The 23,630-nt window shown below is 40.7% G+C and overlaps 1 protein-coding gene across 7 annotated transcripts in view; it reads left to right on the top strand.

Moving 5' to 3' along the window:
- The window catches only part of LOC126161371 (protein transport protein Sec31A), a 154,667-nt gene that overhangs the window by 34,285 nt on the left and 96,752 nt on the right, over nt 1-23,630 (top strand). For all 7 annotated transcript variants that reach the window (XM_049917142.1, XM_049917141.1, XM_049917146.1 and 4 more), the window contains exon 10: nt 19,392-19,706. In XM_049917142.1, the coding sequence (XP_049773099.1) occupies nt 19,392-19,706 (315 nt within the window). The remainder of the gene's footprint in view (nt 1-19,391; nt 19,707-23,630) is intronic.

The raw sequence follows: 23,630 nt of genomic DNA, 5'->3' as shown, positions 1-23,630 counted from the left end.
ATGGATAGATCACCATTTATAATTGATTTCATCATTAAATTCTGTGTGTGGTATGGTTCTTCTCCAGGAGACTCTGACCACAGCTAGCCACTTAATGAGATAATATGTCAAGCTCTCCCTGATGTTGTATATCAGCTACAAACACTCCCTTGTATTTCATTTACCAATTTTGCTCAGTTTTTGGAATGATTTATCCATTATGAATACTGCAGCCATAAAATATGGATTTATGATCTTTCTGGCCAAGTTGTAAACTTTACTGTGAACTGTGACTATTTTGCGTACTATACTCATTACCAAGTGATAGGCATATGCATTCTTGTCATTCATAAAATGGCCAAGGTAATGGCTCTGGTACATTACACTATTAGAAAATAAGGAGAAAACCAAATTATCCTTTCAATAAAAATTACACCAACATTTTTACAGAGAGACGTAGGTCAAATAGACAGGCACTGTTCAGACATCTAGGAGAAAGAATTCAAGAAAACAGATACACAAAGAGAAAGAGAGTATGGAATATGACTGTGAAAATGCAATGCTTTTACCCAAGTGAATGCCTGTTACTGAAGTGTACATCAGATAAACTAGAAGTGTTATAGAGAAGAATCACATGGAAACTTTTAGGTCCGATATGAAGCAAAGAAGCCGCAAAATTAAGGTTGTTGTTATGGTCTTCAGTCCTGAGACTGGTTTGATGCAGCTCTCCATGCTACTCTATCCTGTGCAAGCTTCTTCATCTCCCAGTACCTACTGCAACCTACATCCTTTTGAATCTGCTTAGTGTATTCATCTCTTGGTCTCCCCCTACGATTTTTACCCTCCACGCTGCCCTCCAATACTAAATTGGTGATCCCTTGATGCCTCAGAACATGTCCTACCAACCGATCTCTTCTTCTGGTCAAGTTGTGCCACAAACTTCTCTTCTCCCCAATTCTATTCAATACTTCCTCATTAGTTATGTGATCTACCCATCTAATCTTCAGCATTCTTCTGTAGCACCATATTTCGAAAGCTTCTATTCTCTTCTTGTTCAAACTATTTACCGTCCATGTTTCACTTCCATACATGGCTACACTCCATACAAATACTTTCAGAAATGACTTCCTGACACTTAAATCTATACTCGATGTTAACAAATTTCTCTTCTTCAGAAGCACTTTCCTTGCCATTGCCAGTCTACATTTTATATCCTCTCTACTTCAACCATCATCAGTTATTTTGCTCCCCAAATAGGAAAACTCCTTTACTACTTTAAGTGTCTCATTTCCTAATCTAATTCCCTCAGCATCACCCGACTTAATTCGACTACATTCCATTATCCTCGTTTTGCTTTTGTCAATGTTCATCTTATATCCTCCCTTCAAGACACCATCCATTCCGTTCAACTGCTCTTCCAAGTCCTTTGCTGTCTCTGACAGAATTACAATGTAATCGGCGAACCTCAAAGTTTTTATTTCTTCTCCATGGATTTTAATACCTACACCAAATTTTTCTTTTGTTTCCTTTACTGCTTGCTCAATATACAGATTGAATAACATCGGGGAGAGGCTACAACCCTGTCTTACACCTTTCCCAACCACTGCTTCCATTTCATGTCCCGCGACTCTTATAACTGCCATCTGCTTTCTGTACAAATTGTAAATAGCCTTTCGCTCCTTGTATTTTACCCCTGCCACCTTTAGAATATGAAAGAGAGTATTCCAGTCAACATTGTCAAAAGCTTTCTCTAAGTCTACAAATGCTAGAAATGTAGGTTTGCCTTTCCTTAATCTTTCTTCTAAGATAAGTCGTAAGGTCAGTATTGCCTCACGTGTTCCAGTATTTCTACGGAATCCAAACTGATCTTCCCTGAGGTCGGCTTCTACTAGTTTTTCCATTCGTCTGTAAAGAATTCGTGTTAGTACTTTGCAGCTGTGGCTTATTAATCTGATAGTTCGGCAATTTTCACATCTAACACTTGCTTTCTTTGGGATTGGAATTATTATATTCTTCTTGAAGTCTGAGGGTATTTCGCCTGTTTCATACATCTTGCTCAGCAGATGGTAGAGTTTTGTCAGGACTGGCTCTCCCGAGGCCGTCAGTAGTTCCAATGGAATGTTGTCTACTCCGGGGGCTTTGTTTCGACTCAGGTCTTTCAGTGCTCTGTCAAACTCTTCACGCAGTATCGTATCTCCCATTTCATCTTCATCTACGTCCTCTTCCATTTCCATAATATTGTCCTCAAGTGCATCGCCCTTGTATAGACCCTCTATATACTCCTTCCACCTTTCTGCTTTCCCTTCTTTGCTTAGAACTGGGTTTCCATCTGAGCTCTTGATGTTCATACAAGTGGATCTCTTATCTCCAAAGGTCTCTTTAATTTTCCTGTAGGCAGTATCTATCTTACCCCTAGTGAGATAAGCCTCTACATCCTTACATTTGTCCTCTAGCCATCCCTGCTTAGCCATTTTGCACTTCCTGTCGATCTCATTTTTAGACGTTTGTATTCCTTTTTGCCTGCTTCATTTACTGCATTTTTATATTTTCTCCTTTCATCAATTAAATTCAATATTTCTTCTGTTACCCAAGGATTTCTACTAGCCCTTGTCTTTTTACCTACTTGATCCTCTGCTGCCTTCACTACTTCATCCCTCAAAGCTACCCATTCTTCTTCTACTGTATTTCTTTCCCCCATTCCTGTCAATTGTTCCATTATGCTCTCCCTGAAACTCTGTACAACCTCTGGTTCTTTCATTTTATCCAGGTCCCATCTCCTTAAATTCCCACCTTTTTGCAGTTTCTTCAGTTTTAATCTACAGGTCATAACCAATAGATTGTGGTCAGAGTCCACATCTGCCCCTGGAAATGTCTTACAATTTAAAACCTGATTCCTAAATCTCTGTCTTACCATTATATAATCTATCTGATACCTTTTAGTATCTCCAGGGTTCTTCCATGTATACAACCTTCTATCATGATTCTTAAACCAAGTGTTAGCTATGATTAAGTTGTGCTCTGTGCAAAATTCTACCAGGCGGCTTCCTCTTTCATTTCTTAGCCCCAATCCATATTCACCTACTACGTTTCCTTCTCTCCCTTTCCTACACTCGAATTCCAGTCACCCATGACTATTAAATTTTCGTCTCCCTTCACTATCTGAATAATTTCTTTTATTTCATCATACATTTCTTCAATTTCTTCGTCGTCTGCAGAGCTAGTGGGCATATAAACTTGTACTACTGTAATAGGTGTGGGCTTCGTATCTATCTTGGCCACAATAATGCGTTCACTATGCTGTTTGTAGTAGCTTACCCACATTCCTATTTTCCTATTCATTATTAAACCTACTCCTGCATTACCCCTATTTGACTTTGTGTTTATAACCCTGTAGTCACCTGACCAGAAGTCTTGTTCCTCCTGCCACCGAACTTCACTAATTCCCACTATATCTAACTTTAACCTATCCATTTCCCTTTTTAAATTTTCTAACCTACCTGCCCGATTAAGGGATCTGACATTCCACGCTCCGATCCGTAGAACGCCAGTTTTCTTTCTCCTGATAGCGACATCCTCTTGAGCAGTCCCCGCCCGGAGATCCGAATGGGGGACTATTTTACCTCCGGAATATTTTACCCAAGAGGACGCCATCATCATTTAATCATACAGTAAAGCTGCATGCCCTCGGAAAAAATTACGGCCGTAGTTTCCCCTTGCTTTCAGCCGTTCGCAGTACCAGCACAGCAAGGCCGTTTTGGTTATTGTTACAAGGCCAGATCAGTCAATCATCCAGACTGTTGCCCTTGCAACTACTGAAAAGGCTGCTGCCCCTCTTCAGGAACCACATGTTTGTCTGGCCTCTCAACAGATACCCCTCCATTGTGGTTGTACCTACGGTACGGCTATCTGTATTGCTGAGGCACGCAAGCCTCCCCACCAACGGCAAGGTCCATGGTTCATGGGGGGGGGGGGGAATTAAGGAAGAATTGCAAAATGTCAAAATACAAACCAATAAGGAAAAGAAAACTGATACAGTATTTGTGAGAATATAGGCAGCACTGTTTTTCGTAAATTTTGGCTCGAAAAATTATGGTGCGACATATAATAGATTTTTCCCCTTTTAGATCATAAATTGTCATTTGCAAAATAACATGTTCACATATCTTGTGGGTTGAAATTAATACCATTGCAAGTTACTGTAGTTATTTTTATAAACCGTGAAAGGCATATGAAGAAAATAGCAGAAAAACCTGTAGATTGTTTGCAAATACAGTAACTATCCTTGAAAAAAGAAACCACTCCAGCAGTGCTTTTCAGCATCGCATGTATGCTTTTCAGTGCCACATATATGTATTTGCCCACTATACTCTGCTACTTTACTTAGTTTACTGTAGTTTGGCATATCAAAATAGACCAGTGGTGTTTGGTCTGAATTCCCTATTTCGGGATATAAATAACTTCTGCATCAAAGCTCACCACATAACACTGGAAAGATAAGAAACTATTTTTGTAACCTTGAGGCAGGTTTTGCGCAGTTCTAGTTCTGCAATGAACAGATAGGTCACTTTTTTGCATAAAGTGTCAGACCCATCCATTCAAAACTTTAAATACCATTGGTGAAATGTTTATTGTACCGGTATGTGCTATTTTGGAGCCTTCAATTTGAATCATTTCAGTTGTGGCAGCATACTCATATTTCCTATTTTGAACTACAGAATCAAGCATTTTTTTTTTCATCGGGGTACTTGCAGTTTTGCCCTCGCAATGTACACCAACTTTTTGAACTTTTTAGTGTTTCTCTTCAGTTTTATACCACTGACAAATGTTTTTGTCATCTACATGAAATCTACATTCGGCTTCCTATTTCCCATGTCCGTTTGCATAATTCATAGCTGATAACTTGAAGTTGCTCAATTGTTAAGTTGGGTGCCAACATAATTTAGTGTCTGCATCATGTACTTAGTAGTAATACCCTGTAATTGGAGGTCAATTTAGTAGTATGGCATACATTTGAGATTTACTTTTTACTGTAATCTTGTTTCAAAAGTTTAGGTATTGCCTACATTTGTACACAGCCTATATTCGTGCATATGCGGTATTTTGTGGGCATTTGTACATGATAAATGCAAATAAGCCAAGGAAAGAGAATCTCTGGGAAAGTAAATTGACAACAAAAACTGGATCTGAGAAGTTAAAAGAAATATATATTCAACACACAAGCAGAATAAGTGGCAGAAAGAGAGGTTTTTAGTGTGGTTCTAAGGCAGAAGCACTAATAGAAAAAGTGTCAAATAGTCAAAAGTAAGAAAAAAGTGACTTAATGTAAAGACAAAACATTGCTGTAGGGAAAGTAAACAGCAAATGAGAATGAAAGGAAATTGTAACAGGGTCTGTTCTCGGTAAAGGATAAGGTTGGGGTGGGATTGGGGGGGGGGGGGGGGGGGGGGGGGGAATGTGGCCAAAGGGGCAAGAGTCATATCACCTTTATTTGTCAAAATGTAACACTGCCGACCATGCATATCCCACCAGCAACATGCTCTGTATCTGAACTCTTGATTTTGTATTTGGAATGTTTAACAGGCACCAACTAGTAGACTGTCAGCTATGTAAGAATGGCGTGTCTTCTGTTTCCCTAACGGCTTTCTTAATTGATTTCAAACTATTTTTTGTTTCCATACTTGCTACTATTGGAATGTAGTCCCTCAGTTGTGACCTTTTTGAAATTATTTGCAGATCGGATGCATGTCATCATTAGTATCTTTATTTAAAGTTCCTGATATGTTTTGGATTGATTGAAATCAAATGTGACTCAGTGTAACATGTGATTGTGCTTTCTTTTTAAAGCTGTTCTCAGCACTCAATTTGAATGCCACAATGCTTTATTGGTGATGGTATGCCTTTGCCTTCCTTCAGTATTTGAACTGGCTGATGTAAGGCATGTTGCAAATATACAAATCATTGCCACATTACCAGAGGTATAAAAAATCCAAAAGTCCCTAGGACCAACAAAGGTTAACAACTGAGTAATATCTTCATTTCAGAATGAAGTTTCAACAAGCTTCTTGCTTTTCATCTGACCTAATGTCTGGATCTTGTTGGATGCTGCTATTTATCTGGTTTGGGTTTTATCTTCCTTCTCTCAGAATCACACTAGAAGGGCCAATGGTAAAAACTCTAAAGTGGAAGTTCCAAATAGTAGGGGATTGGCCACATGTCATGCACTCTTTATTTTTACTGCTTTTGTGATTAGAGAATCCCAGAAAACCCTGGCACAATAGAACATCTTTGTGTCTCGGAAGTTGAATGTCTGTTCCTTGAAGATGCTGTGCTCCACTGTCACCAACTTGTGTACGTAGATAATGCAGAAATGCGTTGCATGTTCTCCAAGCTTCTATGAGCCTCAGTGTTGGGTTTGGCCTATGAGTGTACATCTGTACTTTGGATATGTGGTCTGATATTTACCCATGTAGCGACTAAACATCACTTGGCTACTATTTTTTATAGCCAGTTGCTGTTCCTATATTCTATGTTATACCAGTATGCCTTGATTTCCAAGGGCAAGTTCTTCCAGAGTATAACCATCTCCTATCTTTTCCCACTGCTTCATTTTTTCTCACATGATTGTGAGTTTGTATTCTCCTTCTACCTATTTTTCTTCTTCTTTCATTTTACTTTTCATCTACCCAGACTGAATGTCGATGATTTCCCAAATATCTTACAATGAATTCTACGATGATTCCATTGAGAACAAGCCTACTGGGTTTTCCATTCTCGCGCAGTGTTAGTTGGTGCTCTGTCTTTAATGGTTTTATCCTCAATGGAACTTTCATTCTACTTCTAGGAATACTATATACATGTCTTATACTTCTGTATCTGTGTAGGAGGGTTTGATTGTGTAAATTTCAATGACTTTTTTTCTTTTGGTTTTGGCCTACTAGGGACCATGGGTTCATCTTAACTCTCAGCTACGGTTTTCTGCTTTTTCTTGGCCTTCATCTTCTGGCTGTGAGCCTGCTTCCTCTCATTAGTCCCCTTAGGTCTGGTGGTGCCTGTACACTTCTTGCTTGTGAGAGACAGTGGGAAGACTACCTGCAGGATGGCCTGCCAGTATTGAGTTTGGTTCTCAGTTGTCTTTAATGGGATCTGCAGTTCCTCTAAGTCTGATTTAACATAGACGATCCACTTGGCTTTGGACGCTGTCCCCTTACTTGTCACTTTGAGGATCCTGTTGGTGAACCTGGAGTGATTCAGGTGGGTCATGTGCTCATAGAAGGTCAGCTGTCTTTTCCTCATACCTGTGACTATGTCTTCCTGATCTTCGTAGAGCTTGTTATTTTGCCTGATTCTGTAGGTACCATCTTCCTCTCTTATGGGTCCTAGTATTCTCCTCAGGATCTTCCTCTCTTTAAGTTCTAGTTTCCTGAGTGGGCCCTTTCGATTCATCGAGAGGCACGCAGAGGCATAGAGTGCAGAGGGTTTTACTATTGAGTTGTAGTGCTTCAGCTTTATGTTCTTGGATAGGTACTTGGAGGTATAGATGTTCTTACAGGAATGATAGGCCCTCTCTAACTTGGTGCACCTGGCTTCTTGCTGAGATCCATTCTCCCAAGTATTTGACTGCAGGAAATTTACAGATAGTATTGTTTCCTAGTGGGATTGTAGAAGAAGCCTGCTTGATATTGGTGATGAGCTCAGTCTTCTGTATGTTGACCCTCAAGCCGGTTTTTGCTACAATATTGTAGAGTAGCCTCGTCCATGCTGTTGGCCAATAGTGTGACATCATCACCAAAATTTGAATTATTGTTATATCATTTGGCTCATTTTCTTCAATCTTTATCATTGTTTCCTCATTGTAGCAGGGCAGTTGCACATCTTCTTAGTCGTAATTTTCTTTTCACACATTTTTATCCATTATGGTTAGAGAACACCACAGCTGTTGTCATGAATTACATGGTAGGAAATACAGCAACAGGCCACAAGTTTTTTGGAAATGATTTTACTGTACCATTACTAGTTCCAGGTTTGAGCCCATTGTCAGATGGTAGCATTGATTTCTTGGCAAGGCTTACGTTGTGCCCTAAAGTATAACCAAGTTTTATTGATTACATAATTTACAAAAGGTTTTACATTGTATATCAGCTCTGTACAGTGAACTTGTACTTATATCATGAAAATCTCTCCTTTACATCTACTGAGTGGGGCAGTGTAGTGTTTAGCACACTGGACTCGCATTTGGGATGACGATGGTTCAAACCCGTATCCAGCCCTCCTGATTTAGGTTTTCCGTGGTTTCGAGATAAACTAAATATAAGAGAAGAGCTACCTTTGTTTACATTGGCTGCTGATTTGATGTGCCAAAGAATGTTTTTTTTTTTTTGGGGGGGGGGGGTCATCAGTCTACTGACTGGTTTGATGCGGCCCGCCATGAATTCCTTTCCTGTGCTAACCTCTTCATCTCAGAGTAGCACTTGCAACGTATGTCCTCAATTATTTGTTTGACATATTCCAATCTCTGTCTTCCTCTACAGTTTTTGCCCTCTACAGCTCCCTCTAGTACCATGGAAGTCATTCCCTCATTCCTTACCTTATCAGTCCACCTAATTTTCAACATTCGTCTATAGCACCACATCTCAAATGCTTCGATTCTCTTCTGTTCCGGTTTTCCCACAGTCCATGTTTCACTACCATACAATGCTGTACTCCAGACGTACATCCTCAGAAATTTCTTCCTCAAATTAAGGCCCATATTTGATATTAGTAGACTTCTCTTGGCCAGAAATGCCTTTTTTGCCATAGCGAGTCTGCTTTTGATGTCCTCCTTGCTCCGTCCGTCATTGGTTATTTTACTGCCTAGGTAGCAGAATTCCTTAACTTCATTGACTTCGTGACCATCAATCCTGATGTTAAGTTTCTCACTGTTCTCATTTCTACTACTTCTCATTACCTTCGTCTTTCTCTGATTTACTCTCAAACCGTACTGTGTACTCATTAGACTGTTCATTCCGTTCAGCAGATCATTTAATTCTTCTTCACTTTCACTCAGGATAGCAATGTCATCAGCGAATCGTATCATTAATATCCTTTCACCTTGTATTTTAATTCCACTACTGAACCTTTCTTTTATTTCCATCATTGCTTCCTCGATGTACAGATTGAAGAGTAGGGGTGAAAGGCTACAGCCTTGCCTTACACCCTTCTTAATACGAGCACTTCATTCTTGATCGTCCACTCTTATTATTCCCTCTTGGTTGTTGTACATATTGTATATGACCCGTCTCTCCCTATAGCTTACCCCTACTTTTTTCAGAATTTCGAACAGCTTGCACCATTTTATATTGTCGAACGCTTTTTCCAGGTCGACAAATCCTATGAAAGTGTCTTGATTTTTCTTTAGCCTTGCTTCCATTATTAGCCGTAACGTCATAATTGCCTCTCTCGTCCCTTTACTTTTCCTAAAGCCAAACTGATCGTCACCTAGCACATTCTCAATTTTCTTTTCCATTCTTCTGTATATCATTCTTGTAAGCAGCTTCGATGCATGAGCTGTTAAGCTGATTGTGCGATAATTCTCGCCCTTGTCAGCTCTTGCCGTCTTCGGAATTGTGTGGATGATGCTTTTCCGAAAGTCAGATGGTATATCGCCAGACTCATATATTCTACACACCAACGTCAATAGTCATTTTGTTGCCACTTCCCCCAATGATTTTAGATATTCTGATGGAATGTTATCTATCCCTTCTGCCTTATTTGACGTAAGTCCTCCAAAGCTCTTTTAAATTCCGATTCTAATACTGGATCCCCTATCTCTTGTAAATCGACTCCTGTTTCTTCTTCTATCACATCAGACAAATCTTCACCCTCATAGAGGCTTTCAATGTATTCCTTCCACCTATCTGCTCTGTGGCACAACTTGACTAGAAGAAGGGATCTGTTGGTAGGACATGTTTTGAGGCATCAAGGGATCACAAATTTAGCATTGGAGGGCAGTGTGGAGGGTAAAAATCGTAGGGGGAGACCAAGAGATGAATACACTAAGCAGATTCAGAAGGATGTAGGTTGCAGTAGATACTGGGAGATGAAGAAGCTTGCACAGGATAGAGTAGCATGGAGAGCTGCATCAAACCAGTCTCAGGACTGAAGACCACAACAACAACAACAACAACATCATCTGCTCTCTCCTCTGCATTTAACAGTGGAATTCCCGTTGCACTCTTAATGTTACCACCGTAGCTTTTAATATCACCAAAGGTTGTTTTGACTTTCCTGTATGCTGAGTCTGTCCTTCCGACAATCATATCTTTTTCGATGTCTTCACATTTTTCCTGCAGCCATTTCGTCTTAGCTTCCCTGCACTTCCTATTTATTTCATTCCTCAGCAACTTGTATTTCTGTATTCCTGATTTTCCCGGAACATGTTTGTACTTCCTCCTTTCATCAATCAACTGAAGTATTTCTCCTGTTACCCGTGGTTTCTTCGCAGCTACCTTTTTTGTACCTATGTTTTCCTTCCCAACTTCTGTGATGGCCCTTTTTAGAGATGGCCATTCCTCTTCAACTGTACTGCCTACTGCGCTATTCCTTATTGCTGTATCTATAGCGTTAGAGAACTTCAAACGTATCTTGTCATTCCTTAGTACTTCCGTATCCCACTTCTTTGCGTATTGATTCTTCCTGGCTAATGTCTTGAACTTCAGCCTACTCTTCATCACTACTATATTGTGATCTGAGTCTATATCTGCTCCTGGGTACGCCTTACAATCCAGTATCTGATTTCGGAATCTCTGTCTGACCATGATGTAATCTAATTGAAATCTTCCCGTATCTCCAGGCCTTTTCCAAGTGTACCTCCTCCTCTTGTGATTCTTGAACAGGGTATTTGCTATTACTAGCTGAAACTTGTTATAGAACTCAATTAGTCTTTCTCCTCTTTCATTCCTTGTCCCAAGCCCATATTCTCCTGTAACCTTTTCTTCTACTCCTTCCCCTACAACTGCGTTCCAGTTGCCCATGACTATTAGATTTTCGTCCCCCTTTACATACTGCATTACCCTTTCAATATCCTCATACACTTTCTCTATCTGTACATCTTCAGCTTGCGACGTCGGCATGTATACCTGAACTACCGTTGTCGGTGTTGGTCTGCTGTCGATTCTGATTAGAACAACCCAGTCACTGAACTGTTCACAGTAACACACCCTCTGTCCTACCTTCCTATTCATAACGAATCCTACACCTGTTATACCATTTTCTGCTGCTGTTGATATTACCCAGTACTCATCTGACCAGAAATCCTTGTCTTCCTTGCACTTCACTTCACTGACCCCTACAATATCTAGATTGAGCCTTTGCATTTCCCTTTTCAGATTTTCTAGTTTCCCTACCACATTCAAGCTTCTGACATTCCACGCCCTGACTCGTAGAACGTTATCCTTTCGTTGATTATTCAATCTTTTCCTCATGGTAACCTCCCCCTTGGCATTCCCCTCCCGGAGATCCGAATGGGCGACTATTCCGGAATCTTTTGCCAATGGAGAGATCATCATGACACTTCTTCAAATACAGGCCACATGTCCTGTTGATACACGTTACGTGTCTTTAATGCAGTGGTTCCCATTGCCTTCTGCATCCTCATGTCGTTGATCATTGCTGATTCTTCTGCCTTTAGGGGCAATTTCCCACCCCTAGGACAAGAGAGTGCGCTGAACCTCTATCTGCTCCTCCGCCCTCTTTGACAAGGCCGTTGGCAGAATGAGGCTGACTTCTTATGCCGGAAGTCTTCGGCCGCCAATGCTGATTATTTATCAAAATTTAGGCGGTGGGGGGAATCAAACCCGGGACCAAAGACGCTTTGATTATGAATCAATGACGCTACCCCTAGACCACGGGTACAGATATGGTAAACTTACGGACCAACTGCAAAGATAATTATTTGTGGTAAGATCATTTTAAAGCCATACGTTTAATTTTTATGTTTGAAAGCTGCTGGTAATGGCCAGCGAAGAATATTTTCTCCGTAAATTATTATTTTTTTCTGTCACTTCAAATTATGAGTGATTTGAAATTTTGGAGGTACATTTTGTTTCTTTATTCTTGTTGATCATTCAGGACATGGTCAGGTTTACAGTGAATGTGGTTGTAATTTCTAATTATTCTAACAAATCAATTTGTACTCCTTTTTCTGCAAAATGTAATATTTCTAAGTATTCTTCAATGCTCATCTCTGTGTTTTCTGTGTTTGACCAAGTGAGCAGTGAAGGTTGATTTATTTTTGTTGTTGAGCTTGAGAGCATCGACATGTTCTCAGTATTATATATTGAAACTCCTACCAGTTTGGCCAGTCTAAAATTTGGGGCACGCAGAACAGTTTAGTTCATAAATGTCAGAGTCATGGCGTGAATTTAAATTATGAGCAATTTTGTCTGTCATTTTATTGTTTGTGGAAAAAGTAATTTTGATATTTTTCGCATAGAATATCTTGGTACTGTACTTATTTTTATTTCTGTAGTGAATTTATTGATGGTGTCAGAGCTGTAACCATTATTGTGGGCCATTCGTTTGATTGTTTTTAATTCTTGTAGTTTTCCTTCAGGGTCCAGTGGGATTTTTTCTATTCTTACGTACATCGCTTTATAATTTGCCATTTTATGTTTGATCGGGGTGACATGATGAGCTGTTCATTGTGACATCATTTGTAGTGGGTTGCTTGTATATTTTAAATTTATGTTTACCATTGTATTTACCAATTTTTAGATCCAAGAAATTTACGCCATTATCAGTTTCATGCTCAACAGTAAATTTTATGTTTTGGTGTATTTACTTAAGCTCTACTGCAAACTGATAAATTTCTTCTACTGTTGCATCAAGCAAGGGAAGTGTATCATCCACAGTGTTTGTGCTATATAAATTTTTTCTTTACTGTCATATTGGCTTTGAAAGCAGATATTTCTAAATGATTTATATAAATGTTGGCTAGCAGGTTACCAAGACAACTGCTCATTGCAATCCCATCTTCCTGTTCATGAAATTTGTTATTAAAGCTTTACAATTTGCTTAAGTTTTCACATACTTAGTGCCTACTACTCAACATTACCACTCCAGACCGATACAGTGCCTGTTGTTGATGTCGTCTTCAGTCCTGAGACTGGTTTGATGCAGCTCTCCATGCTACTCTATCCTGTGCAAGCTTCTTCATCTCCCAGTACTTACTGCAACCTATATCCTTCTGAATCTGCTTAGTGTATTCATCTCTTGGTCTCCCTCTATGATTTTTACCCTCCACGCTGCCCTCCAATGAAAAATTTGTGATCCCTTGACGACTCAGAACATGTCCTATCCACCGGTCCCTTCTTCTTGTCAAGTTGTGCCACAAACTCCTCTTCTCCCCAATTCTATTCAATACCTCCTCATTAGTTATGTGATCTACCCATCTAACCTTCAGCATTCTTCTGTAGCACCACATTTCGAATGCTTCCATTCTCTTCTTGTCCAAACAATTTATCGTCCGTGTTTCATTTCCATACATGGCTACACTCCATACAAATACTTTCAGAAATGACTTCCTGACACTTAAATCTATACTCGATGTTAACAAATTTCTCTTCTTCAGAAACACTTTCCTTGCCATTGTCAGTCTACATTTTATATCCTCTCTACTTCGACCGTCATCAGTTATTTTATTCCCCAAATAGCAAAACTCCTTTACTACTTTAAGTGTCTCATTTCCTAATCTAATTCACTCAGCATCACCTGACTTAATTCGATTACATTCCGTTACCCTTGTTTTGCTTTTGTCGATGTTCATCTTATATCCTCCTTTCAAGACACCATCCATTCCGTTCAACTGCTCTTCCAAGCCCTTTGCTGTCTCTGACAGAATTACAATGTCATTAGTGACTCTCAAAAGTTTTAATTTCTTCTCCATGGATTTTAATTCCTACTCTGAATTTTTCTTTTGTTTCCTTCACTGCTTGCTCAATATACAGATTGAATAACATCGAGGAGAGGCTACAACCCTGTCTCACTCCCTTCCCAACCACTGCTTCCATTTCATGTCCCTCGACTCTTATAACTGCCATCTGGTTTCTGTACAAATTGTAAATAGCCTTTCGCTCCCTGTATTTTACCCCTGCCACCTTTAGAATTTGAAAGAGAGTACTCCAGTCAACATTGTCAAAAGCTTTCTCTAAGTCCACAAATGCTGGAAATGTGGGTTTGCCTTTCCTTAATCTATTTTCTAAGATAAGTCGTAGGGTCAGTATTGCCTCAAGTGTTCTAATATTTCTACAGAATCCAAACTGATCTTCCCCGAGGTCGGCTTCTACTAGTTTTTCCATTTGTCTGTAAAGAATTCGCATTAGTATTTTGCAGCTGTGACTTATTAAACTGATATTTCGGTGATTTTCACATCTGTCAACACCTGCTTTCTTTGGGATTGGAATTATTATATTCTTCTTGAAGTCTGAGGGTATTTCGCCTGTCTCATACATCTTGCTCACCAGATGGTAGAGTTTTGTCACGACTGGCTCTCCTAAGGCTGTCAGTAGTTCTGTTGGAATGTTGTCTACTCTGGTAGCCTTGTTTCGACATAGGTCTTTCAATGCTCTGTCAAACTCTTAGTGCAGTATCATATCTCTCATTCCATCTTCATCTACATCCTCTTCCATTTCCATAATATTGTCCTCAAGTGCATCGCCCTTGTATAGACCCTCTATATACTCCTTCCACCTTTCTGCTTTCCCTTCTTTGCTTAGAACTGGGTTTCCAACTGAGCTCTTGATATTCATGCAAGTGGCTCTCTTTTCTCCAAAGGTCTCTTTAATTTTCCTGTAGGCAGTAACTATCTTACCCCTGGTGAGATAAGCCTGTACATCCTTACATTTGTCCTCTAGCCATCCCTGCCTAGCCACTTTGCACTTCCTGTCAATCTCATTTTTGAGACATTTGTATTCCTTTTTACCTGCTTCATTTACTGCGTTTTTATATTTTCTCCTTTCATCAATTAAATTCAATATCTCTTCTGTTACCCAAGGATTTCTACTAGCCCTCGTCTTTTTACCTACTTGATCCTCTGCTGCTTTCACCATTTCATCCCTCAGAGCTACCCATTCTTCTTCTACTGTATTTCTTTCCCCCATTCCTGTCAGTTGTTCCCTTATGCTCTCCCTGAAACTCTGTACAACCTCTGGTTCTGTCAGTTTATCCAGGTCCCACCTCCTTAAATTCCCACCTTTTTGCAGTTTCTTCAGTTTTAATCTACAGTTCATAACCAATAGATTGTGGTCAGAGTCCACATCTGCCCCTGGAAATGTCTTACAATTTAAAACCTGGTTCCTAAATCTCTGCCTTACCATTATATAATCTATCTGATACCTTCTAGTATCTCCAGGATTCTTCCATGTATACAACCTTCTTTTATGATTCTTATACAGTGCCTAACCACGATAATTCTCACCCTTATTCTCACTCTGTAGCTGACATGTAGGGAAGGATGTGAGTTGCTGATATCAATAAATTGTGGCATAGTGTGTTTGCTGTTGTATTGGAAATCACTCTTAAGATTATAGGCAAGGTATTAGATTAGCATTGTAATGTAGAATGTCAGTCCCCAAACCCGCCTAGGAGACAGTGTAGTCGGCAGTGACTTTTTTTTCTGGAATTATTGCCAAAGCCATTCAAGAACTAACAGTCCATCAGTGCCAGGTGGGAATGGAGCAGGGCCCTTAGACTTTGGCTCAGCATGGCCCAAGCATACAACTCTTACTCCTTCATGCTGGAGGTGGATTTTGCATTGTCAGCACACAACATACAGTTATAGCAAGACTTTTTAGAACATGTTAAGGCAACTCATGACAGAATCTAAGAAAAATTCTAGTTACCTTCATTTAACCATATGAGTTGCCCAACTCTGGGAAGAAACCATCATAAAACTGAAGCAAGATCATAGTGTTAACTTCAGTAGCTTTGTTGGGATGGTACTGAAGCAAATAGTTAACTGTTACCATGTATAGATCCTGTAAGTGTTGGAGGATCAATGCAAAAAGGGTGAATGAAGTAATTAAGGTAGAAATGTGTCTATAAATCAGTTTCGCATTTCTTTGAAAGTAGATGAATAAAATGCAGTGGAGTCCAAAATGAATATGGAATAGTATGAGAGTCATTCAGTAAATTCTTATAAAAAGATAGAAAAACTGATTATTTTGGGATTTTTTTTTTTTTTTTAAATTTCAGCATAAACTCGTTTTAACACTGTACAATTTTCCAAGCATTGTCCCAACTTCTTTAAGCCATCTGCAAAAGTAGGATCTTGTAAGGTCTGCAGTCAATGTGACTGCCATTCACCAAGCCATTTTTCAAGTCTGGAAATAAAAATCACTGTGCCCAAATACTGTGAATATGATTGAAGTTGCAACAATTCAAACTAGTAATTCCATAATTTTGGCCATCAAAACTGTACAGCTGTGCACTGGTACATTGTCATGATGGAAGATGATGATTTTCTTTTTCAAATGAAGATGGTTTAACCCCAACCTTTGCAATAATGATGCGCTAAACTCTCCAGTTATTATTTGTTCCTTTTTCAAGTATTTGACATGGATGATTCTGTGTGCATCCCACTGGACTGTGGCCATCACCTTGCTTGATCAATTTCCCCATCTTTGCTTTCATCGGAGCCTGTTTGCCTCCAAAAACCCACTGTTTTGATTCTACCTTAGTCTTTGGAGTATAGTAGTGTATCCATATTTTGTCCACAGTTACATACTGACATAGAAACTTGGCAGGATTGTGATGGAAAAGTTTCAAAAAACTCTCAGCGTGGAAAGCGCAGTTGTGTTTAATCTCCACTGAGAGCTAATATTGCACTCATCTTACTGAGATTTTTCTCACACCAAATTTTTCTGTGCAGATTTGAAAACTCCGTACCTTGCCCTATGCCTGTGGCCTTAACTATTTCGTGCACTTTGATTTGTCAATCAGGCAAAACCATATTGTAGAGGTTGTCAATTATTTTGGGGGTGGTAACTTCCACTGTATGTCCTGAACTCATTCATGTAATTGTAAATAGTTACAAACACTGGAGCTGATGTGCCGTGAACTTCATCCAACTCAGTTTTGACCTCTTTTAATGTTAATTCTTTTAAATAGAAATATTTAATTACTGCTTGAAACTCACCTTTTCCATGTTGAGAAATAAACACTAGCTTATTGCTTCAATTGATAGGAACAGTGAATCTAAGTGATAGATACGGCTTCAACTTCACTTGCCATGAAGCAACAGATGATGCTTATTACCACCAAATCATTTCGATACTGTGAGTGCCGTCTCTTAGATGTTCTAAGGTCTTATTGAACTACTCTTGTATTATATGAGCAGAAAGATGCAGTACAAATATGACAATAATACTTTGAAAATCTATATGCAGGAAATAATGAAGATCTACAGCTGGAGAACACTGAGGAAGTTGATCTGGAAGAAGAGGGAGATTATATCTTGTGCAGAGTTTGACCTTGCAGTCATGAACGGTTAAAATCTGGGAAAGCTACTGGGGTTGATTATATACCAGCGGAAATCTTCAAGACTACTGGAGAACAGCTACATGGAGAACTGTTCCAACTCATACAAGTTGTGTAAAACCAGGAAGCTCCCAATATAATTAAAAAAAATTCTTACAGTGCCAATATCAAAGAAAGCATCTGCAAATAAATGTGCATGTAATACGGCCATGTTTGGTAACTCACACCTCCAAGATCTTGGCTTCTAACATTCTAGGGAGGACTGAAGGCATGATAGATGCAGTATCATCATGGACAACCAGTTTGGCTTTAGAAGAGGTGTAGGCACATGAGAACCAATACTTGCCTTATGATTAATTCTTTAGCGAAGACTAAAGAAGGCTAAAGATACAGGGCTGTTCATTTTCTCCTGTCTCGTTCAATGGATTCATTCAGAGGGTAACAGCTGAAGTTACCAGCTGCATAGACAAATATCTTGGAAAAGACATAATAAAGATGTTTGTTTTGGGTGTGCCTCCGTAAGGAAGAAAGGAGGAGGAGGAGAACAAAAGTGTACCCCTCATCTCTTTTAGAGAGATCATGAGGTTTCGTCTGCTCTTGGTAATTGAACCTAGCAAGAAGCACTTAAACAGACTTTGTTGTTCAAATATCTCCTGATAAATGCCTTTCTTTTAATCTGAAGTTTGCCTGAGATACTATTAGTCATTTTAACCTTGGATGGCTTATTGAATGGTTCTTCTGAACACATCCTCCTCCTCATTGTACAGGCTTTGCTTGTTCTGTTGTGAGTTTACAAGCTAATTGGCAGATTTAGTGTGAGTTTTAAGTTGGGAGCAGTGACAAGCTGCAGTTATTGATTTCAGAGTCTGATTCTGAATTTATCCCTCCTGAAAACTGAGATGAGATCAGATGAAATGGCCTTCATCAGACTCTCCATAGGTAATTGCCATCTGATTTTTCTCAAGTAGAGGACCCACCATTGAGTGGTGTTTCTGGCACACACATTTCATGATTCTTTTTTCTTTTGTGGTGAGGGCAATTGCAAAACCTACCTCTTCAGTAAAATTTGTTATGTGGTTAATATCTGAGCAAATGTAGAGAAGTACCACACCTGATGAGTATTGAAACATTCTGCTGTGACTTGTCCTATGTTATATTACACTGCACTATGTAGTGAATGACATAAAATAGAGTAGCAGGTTACGTATGTTGCTCAGTGTGAAAATGCCATCTGTCTGAGATGTGGTTTTCTTCACTAGTACTGTATCAAGGAGAATATTTATCTTGCTGATAACAGACACAATCATGAGCAACTACACAGCAATTTCTGTCTGCAGAAAACATATCTATATGTGGTTTCATTTTTGACAGCATGAAAATAAGTGATTGATTTGGCAGCTGAAACCGGCCATCGTGCCCGAGCGGTTCTAGGTGCTTCAGTCTGGAACCGTGCGACTGCTACGGTTGCAGGTTCGAATCCTGCCTCATGCATGAATATGTGTGATATCCTTAGGTTACTTAGGTTTAAGTAGTTCTAAGTTCTAGGCGACTGATGACCTCAGCTGTTAAGTCCCATAGTGCTCAGAGCCATTTGAACAATTTTTTTTGGCAGCTGAAGAATGTGATTATTTTCTTCATAATTTGTTGTAGTACAAATGAAAGAACTATAAGGTGCCCTATACTAAGTGTTATTTGCTGTGTACTCCCGAGGAATTTAGCTATCAGACAGTGTTGACCATACTTACCAAATTTGTTTGTATTTAGATGATTGTGAATGACAAATCAAGAATTACTTTAAGATAACTGAAAATAGACATTTGATACTTTACTTAAGTTGTACATAGATAACCATGTATGATTAATATAGAAAAAAAATTGTTTTTGATGCCCTTCTGTTTCAGTTTGGAGGTAAATTGGTCACATTTGCAAATGAAGCTCTTCCAGCCCAGCAGCAACAGCAGCAGCCAGTGCAACAGTCACGTGTTGTGTACCTGTGCCGGGTGGTGACAGAGCCAGAGATTGTAGCTCGTTCCAACCAGTTGGAGGCTGCTCTGCAGTATGGGCAATTTGTGGACTACTGTAGGACCAAAGTGGCCAGCAGCAGCACGGCACATGAGAGGGCTGTGTGGAGCTTCCTTCGGGCTAGTTTTGAGAGCAACCCAAGGGCCGAGTTTCTCGACTTACTCGGTTTCAGGCCGGATGAACTTAATGTTAAGGTTTCTGTTACATTTTGACTCCATTGATATTCCATCAAGGAAAGCATTTTCTAGCATATATATTTTCCATTGCTTTTGAATTAACATTAGAAAACATGGAAGCATGTGCCCCTGCATGCTGTGATGATGTGTGAAATTAGAGGCATTAAGGAAACATCAACATTTCACCAAATGTATTTGTAGTTAAATGTTTTGTAAATGTTTTTAATACCAATTTTATCCTTATTTTGGAAGTTACTTTCGTGCATAATTTTTTAAAAATTTGTTTCTATTTTGAATATGCTAATGCTGTACTAATTGTTGATTTTGTTAGTTCACTCCTTATAATATATATATAAGGTAAGTCTTTCCGCTCCCGGGATTGGAATGACTCCTTACCCTCTCCCTTAAAACCCATATCCTTTTGTCTTTCCCTCTCCTTCCCTCTTTCCTGACGAGGCAACCGTTGGCTGCGAAAGCTAGAATTTTGTGTGTATGTTTGTGTTTGTTTGTGTATCTATTGACCTGGCAGCGCTTTTGTTTGGTAAGTATATATATATATATATGGTTATAATAGAAGGAAACATTCCACGTAGGAAAAATATACCTAAAAATAAAGATGATGTGACTTACCAAATGAAAGTGCTGGCAGGTCGACAGACACACAAACGAACACAAACATACACACAAAATTCAAGCTTTCGCAACAAACTGTTGCCTCATCAGGAAAGAGGGAAGGAGAGGGAAAGACGAAAGGATGTGGGTTTTAAGGGAGAGGGTAAGGAGTCATTCCAGCCCCGGGAGCGGAAAGACTTACCTTAGGGGGAAAAAAGGACGGGTATACACTCGCGCACACACACACATATCCATCCACACATATACAGACACAAGCAGACATATTTAAAGACAAGAGTTTGGGCAGAGATGTCAGTCGAGGCGAAAGTACAGAGGCAAAGATGTTGTTGAATGACAGGTGAGGTATGAGTGGCGGCAACTTGAAATTAGCGGAGATTGAGGCCTGGTGGATAACGGGAAGAGAGGATATATTGAAGAGCAAGTTCCCATCTCCGTAGTTCGGATAGGTTGGTGTTAGTAGGAAGTATCCAGATAACCCGGACGGTGTAACACTGCGCCAAGATGTGCTGGTCGTGCACCAAGGCATGTTTAGCCACAGGGTGATCCTCATTACCAACAAACACTGTCTGCCTGTGTCCATTCATGCGAATGGACAGTTTGTTGCTGGTCATTCCCACATAGAATGCATCACAGTGTAGGCAGGTCAGTTGGTAGATCACGTGGGTGCTTTCACACGTGGCTCTGCCTTTGATTGTGTACACCTTCCGGGTTACAGGACTGGAGTAGGTGGTGGTGGGAGGGTGCATGGGACAGGTTTTACACCGGGGGCGGTTACAAGGGTAGGAGCCAGAGGGTAGGGAAGGGGGTTTGGGGATTTCATAGGGATGAACTAAGAGGTTACGTAGGTTAGGTGGACGGCGGAAAGACACTCTTGGTGGAGTGGGGAGGATTTCATGAAGGATGGATCTCATTTCAGGGCAGGATTTGAGGAAGTCGTATCCCTGCTGGAGAGCCACATTCAGAATCTGATCCAGTCCCGGAAAGTATCCTGTCACAAGTGGGGCACTTTTGTGATTCTTCTGTGGGAGGTTCTGGGTTTGAGAGGATGAGGAAGTGGCTCTGGTTATTTGCTTCTGTACCAGATCGGGAGGGTAGTTGCGGGATGCGAAAGCTGTTGTCAGGTTGTTGGTGTAATGCTTCAGGGATTCCGGACTGGAGCAGATTCGTTTGCCACGAAGACCTAGGCTGTAGGGAAGGGACCGTTTGATGTGGAATGGGTGGCAGCTGTCGTAATGGAGGTACTGTTGCTTGTTGGTGGGTTTGATGTGGACGGACGTGTGAAGCTGGCCATTGGACAGGTGAAGGTCAACATCAAGGAAAGTGGCATGGGATTTGGAGTAGGACCAGGTGAATCTGATGGAACCAAAGGAGTTGAGGTTGGAGAGGAAATTCTGGAGTTCTTCTTCACTGTGAGTCCAGATCATGAAGATGTCATCAATAAATCTGTACCAAACTTTGGGTTGGCGGGCCTGGGTAACCAAGAAGGCTTCCTCTAAGCGACCCATGAATAGGTTGGCGTATGAGGGGGCCATCCTGGTACCCATGGCTGTTCCCTTTAATTGTTGGTATGTCTGGTTTTCAAAAGTGAAGAAGTTGTGGGTCAGGATGAAGCTGGCTAAGGTAATGAGGAAAGAGGTTTTAGGTAGGGTGGCAGGTGATCGGCGTGAAAGGAAGTGCTCCATCGCAGCGAGGCCCTGGACGTGCGGGATATTTGTGTATAAGGAAGTGGCATCAATGGTTACAAGGATGGTTTCTGGGGGTAACGGATTGGGTAAGGATTCCAGGCGTTCGAGAAAGTGGTTGGTGTCTTTGATGAAGGATGGGAGACTGCATGTAATGGGTTGAAGGTGTTGATCTACGTAGGCAGAGATACGTTCTGTGGGGGCTTGGTAACCAGCTACAATGGGGCGGCCGGGATGATTGGGTTTGTGAATTTTAGGAAGAAGGTAGAAGGTAGGGGTGCGGGGTGTTGGTGGGGTCAGGAGGTTGATGGAGTCAGGTGAAAGGTTTTGTAGGGGGCCTAAGGTTCAGAGGATTCCTTGAAGCTCTGCCTGGACATCAGGAATGGGATTACCTTGGCAAACTTTGTATGTGGTGTTGTCTGAAAGCTGACGCAGTCCCTCAGCCACATACTCCCGACGATCAAGTACCACGGTCGTGGAACCCTTGTCCGCCGGAAGAATGACGATGGACCGGTCAGCCTTCAGATCACGGATAGCCTGGGCTTCAGCAGTGGTGATGTTGGGAGTAGGATTAAGGTTTTTTAAGAAGGATTGCGAGGCAAGGCTGGAAGTCAGAAATTCCTGGAAGGTTTGGAGAGGGTGATTTTGAGGAAGAGGAGGTGGGTCCCGCTGTGACGGAGGACGGAACTGTTCCAGGCAGGGTTCAATTTGGATAGTGTCTTGGGGAGTTGGATCATTAGGGGTAGGATTAGGATCATTTTTCTTCGTGGCAAAGTGATACTTCCAACAGAGAGTACGAGTGTAGGACAGTAAATCTTTGACGAGGGCTGTTTGGTTGAATCGGGAGTGGGGCTGAAGGTGAGGCCTTTGGATAGGACAGAGGTTTCGGATTGGGAGAGAGGTTTGGAGGAAAGGTTAACTACTGAATTAGGGTGTTGTGGTGAGGGCAATGGATTGTTCAGTTTGGAACTGGTTGCCCTCACCCACCTAATCCTTCACCTACACATCAACTCAGCCAATGAACACACCCGTCAACTCCTATCCTTAATAAAAGTCCTCAATCTTTCCTCTCCCACATCCACACCGGCTATTCAGAGCATCCTCCTACAGGCCAACCGCCAATTAGAACAGCATGCCACCCTTCACCTCAAAAAACTATCCAATCTCCTGGTTTCCCACCTCCGGAAAGGCAACTCACTCACCCTTCACAACCTTTCCAGCAAACCTCAACCACCTCTCATTGCACACAAACCCAGTCTCTCCCATCTACTCAATCTCCCACTTCCAGCTCCACTCCCTCCAAAACCTCAAAATAGTTAACCTTTCCTCCAAACCTCTCTCCCAACCCGAAACCTCTGTCCTATCCAAAGGCCTCACCTTCAGCCCCACTCCCAGATTCAACCAAACAGCCCTCGTCAAAGATTTACTGTCCTACACTCGTACTCTCTGTTGGAAGTATCACTTTGCCACGAAGAAAAATGATTCTAATCCTACCCCTAATGATCCAACTCCCCAAGACACTATCCAAATTGAACCCTGCCTGGAACAGTTCCTTCTATTATATATATTAAATAGTTTGAAACGACAACAATATGATCAGTACTTGTAAATTAAATGTGGCACAGTG

The sequence above is a fragment of the Schistocerca cancellata genome, chromosome 2 (genome assembly GCF_023864275.1).
Source record: "Schistocerca cancellata isolate TAMUIC-IGC-003103 chromosome 2, iqSchCanc2.1, whole genome shotgun sequence".
Taxonomy (NCBI): Eukaryota; Metazoa; Arthropoda; class Insecta; order Orthoptera; family Acrididae; genus Schistocerca; species Schistocerca cancellata.
The sequence above is the reverse complement of the archived record's forward strand: the minus strand, read 5'-3'. Positions and strand labels throughout refer to the sequence as shown.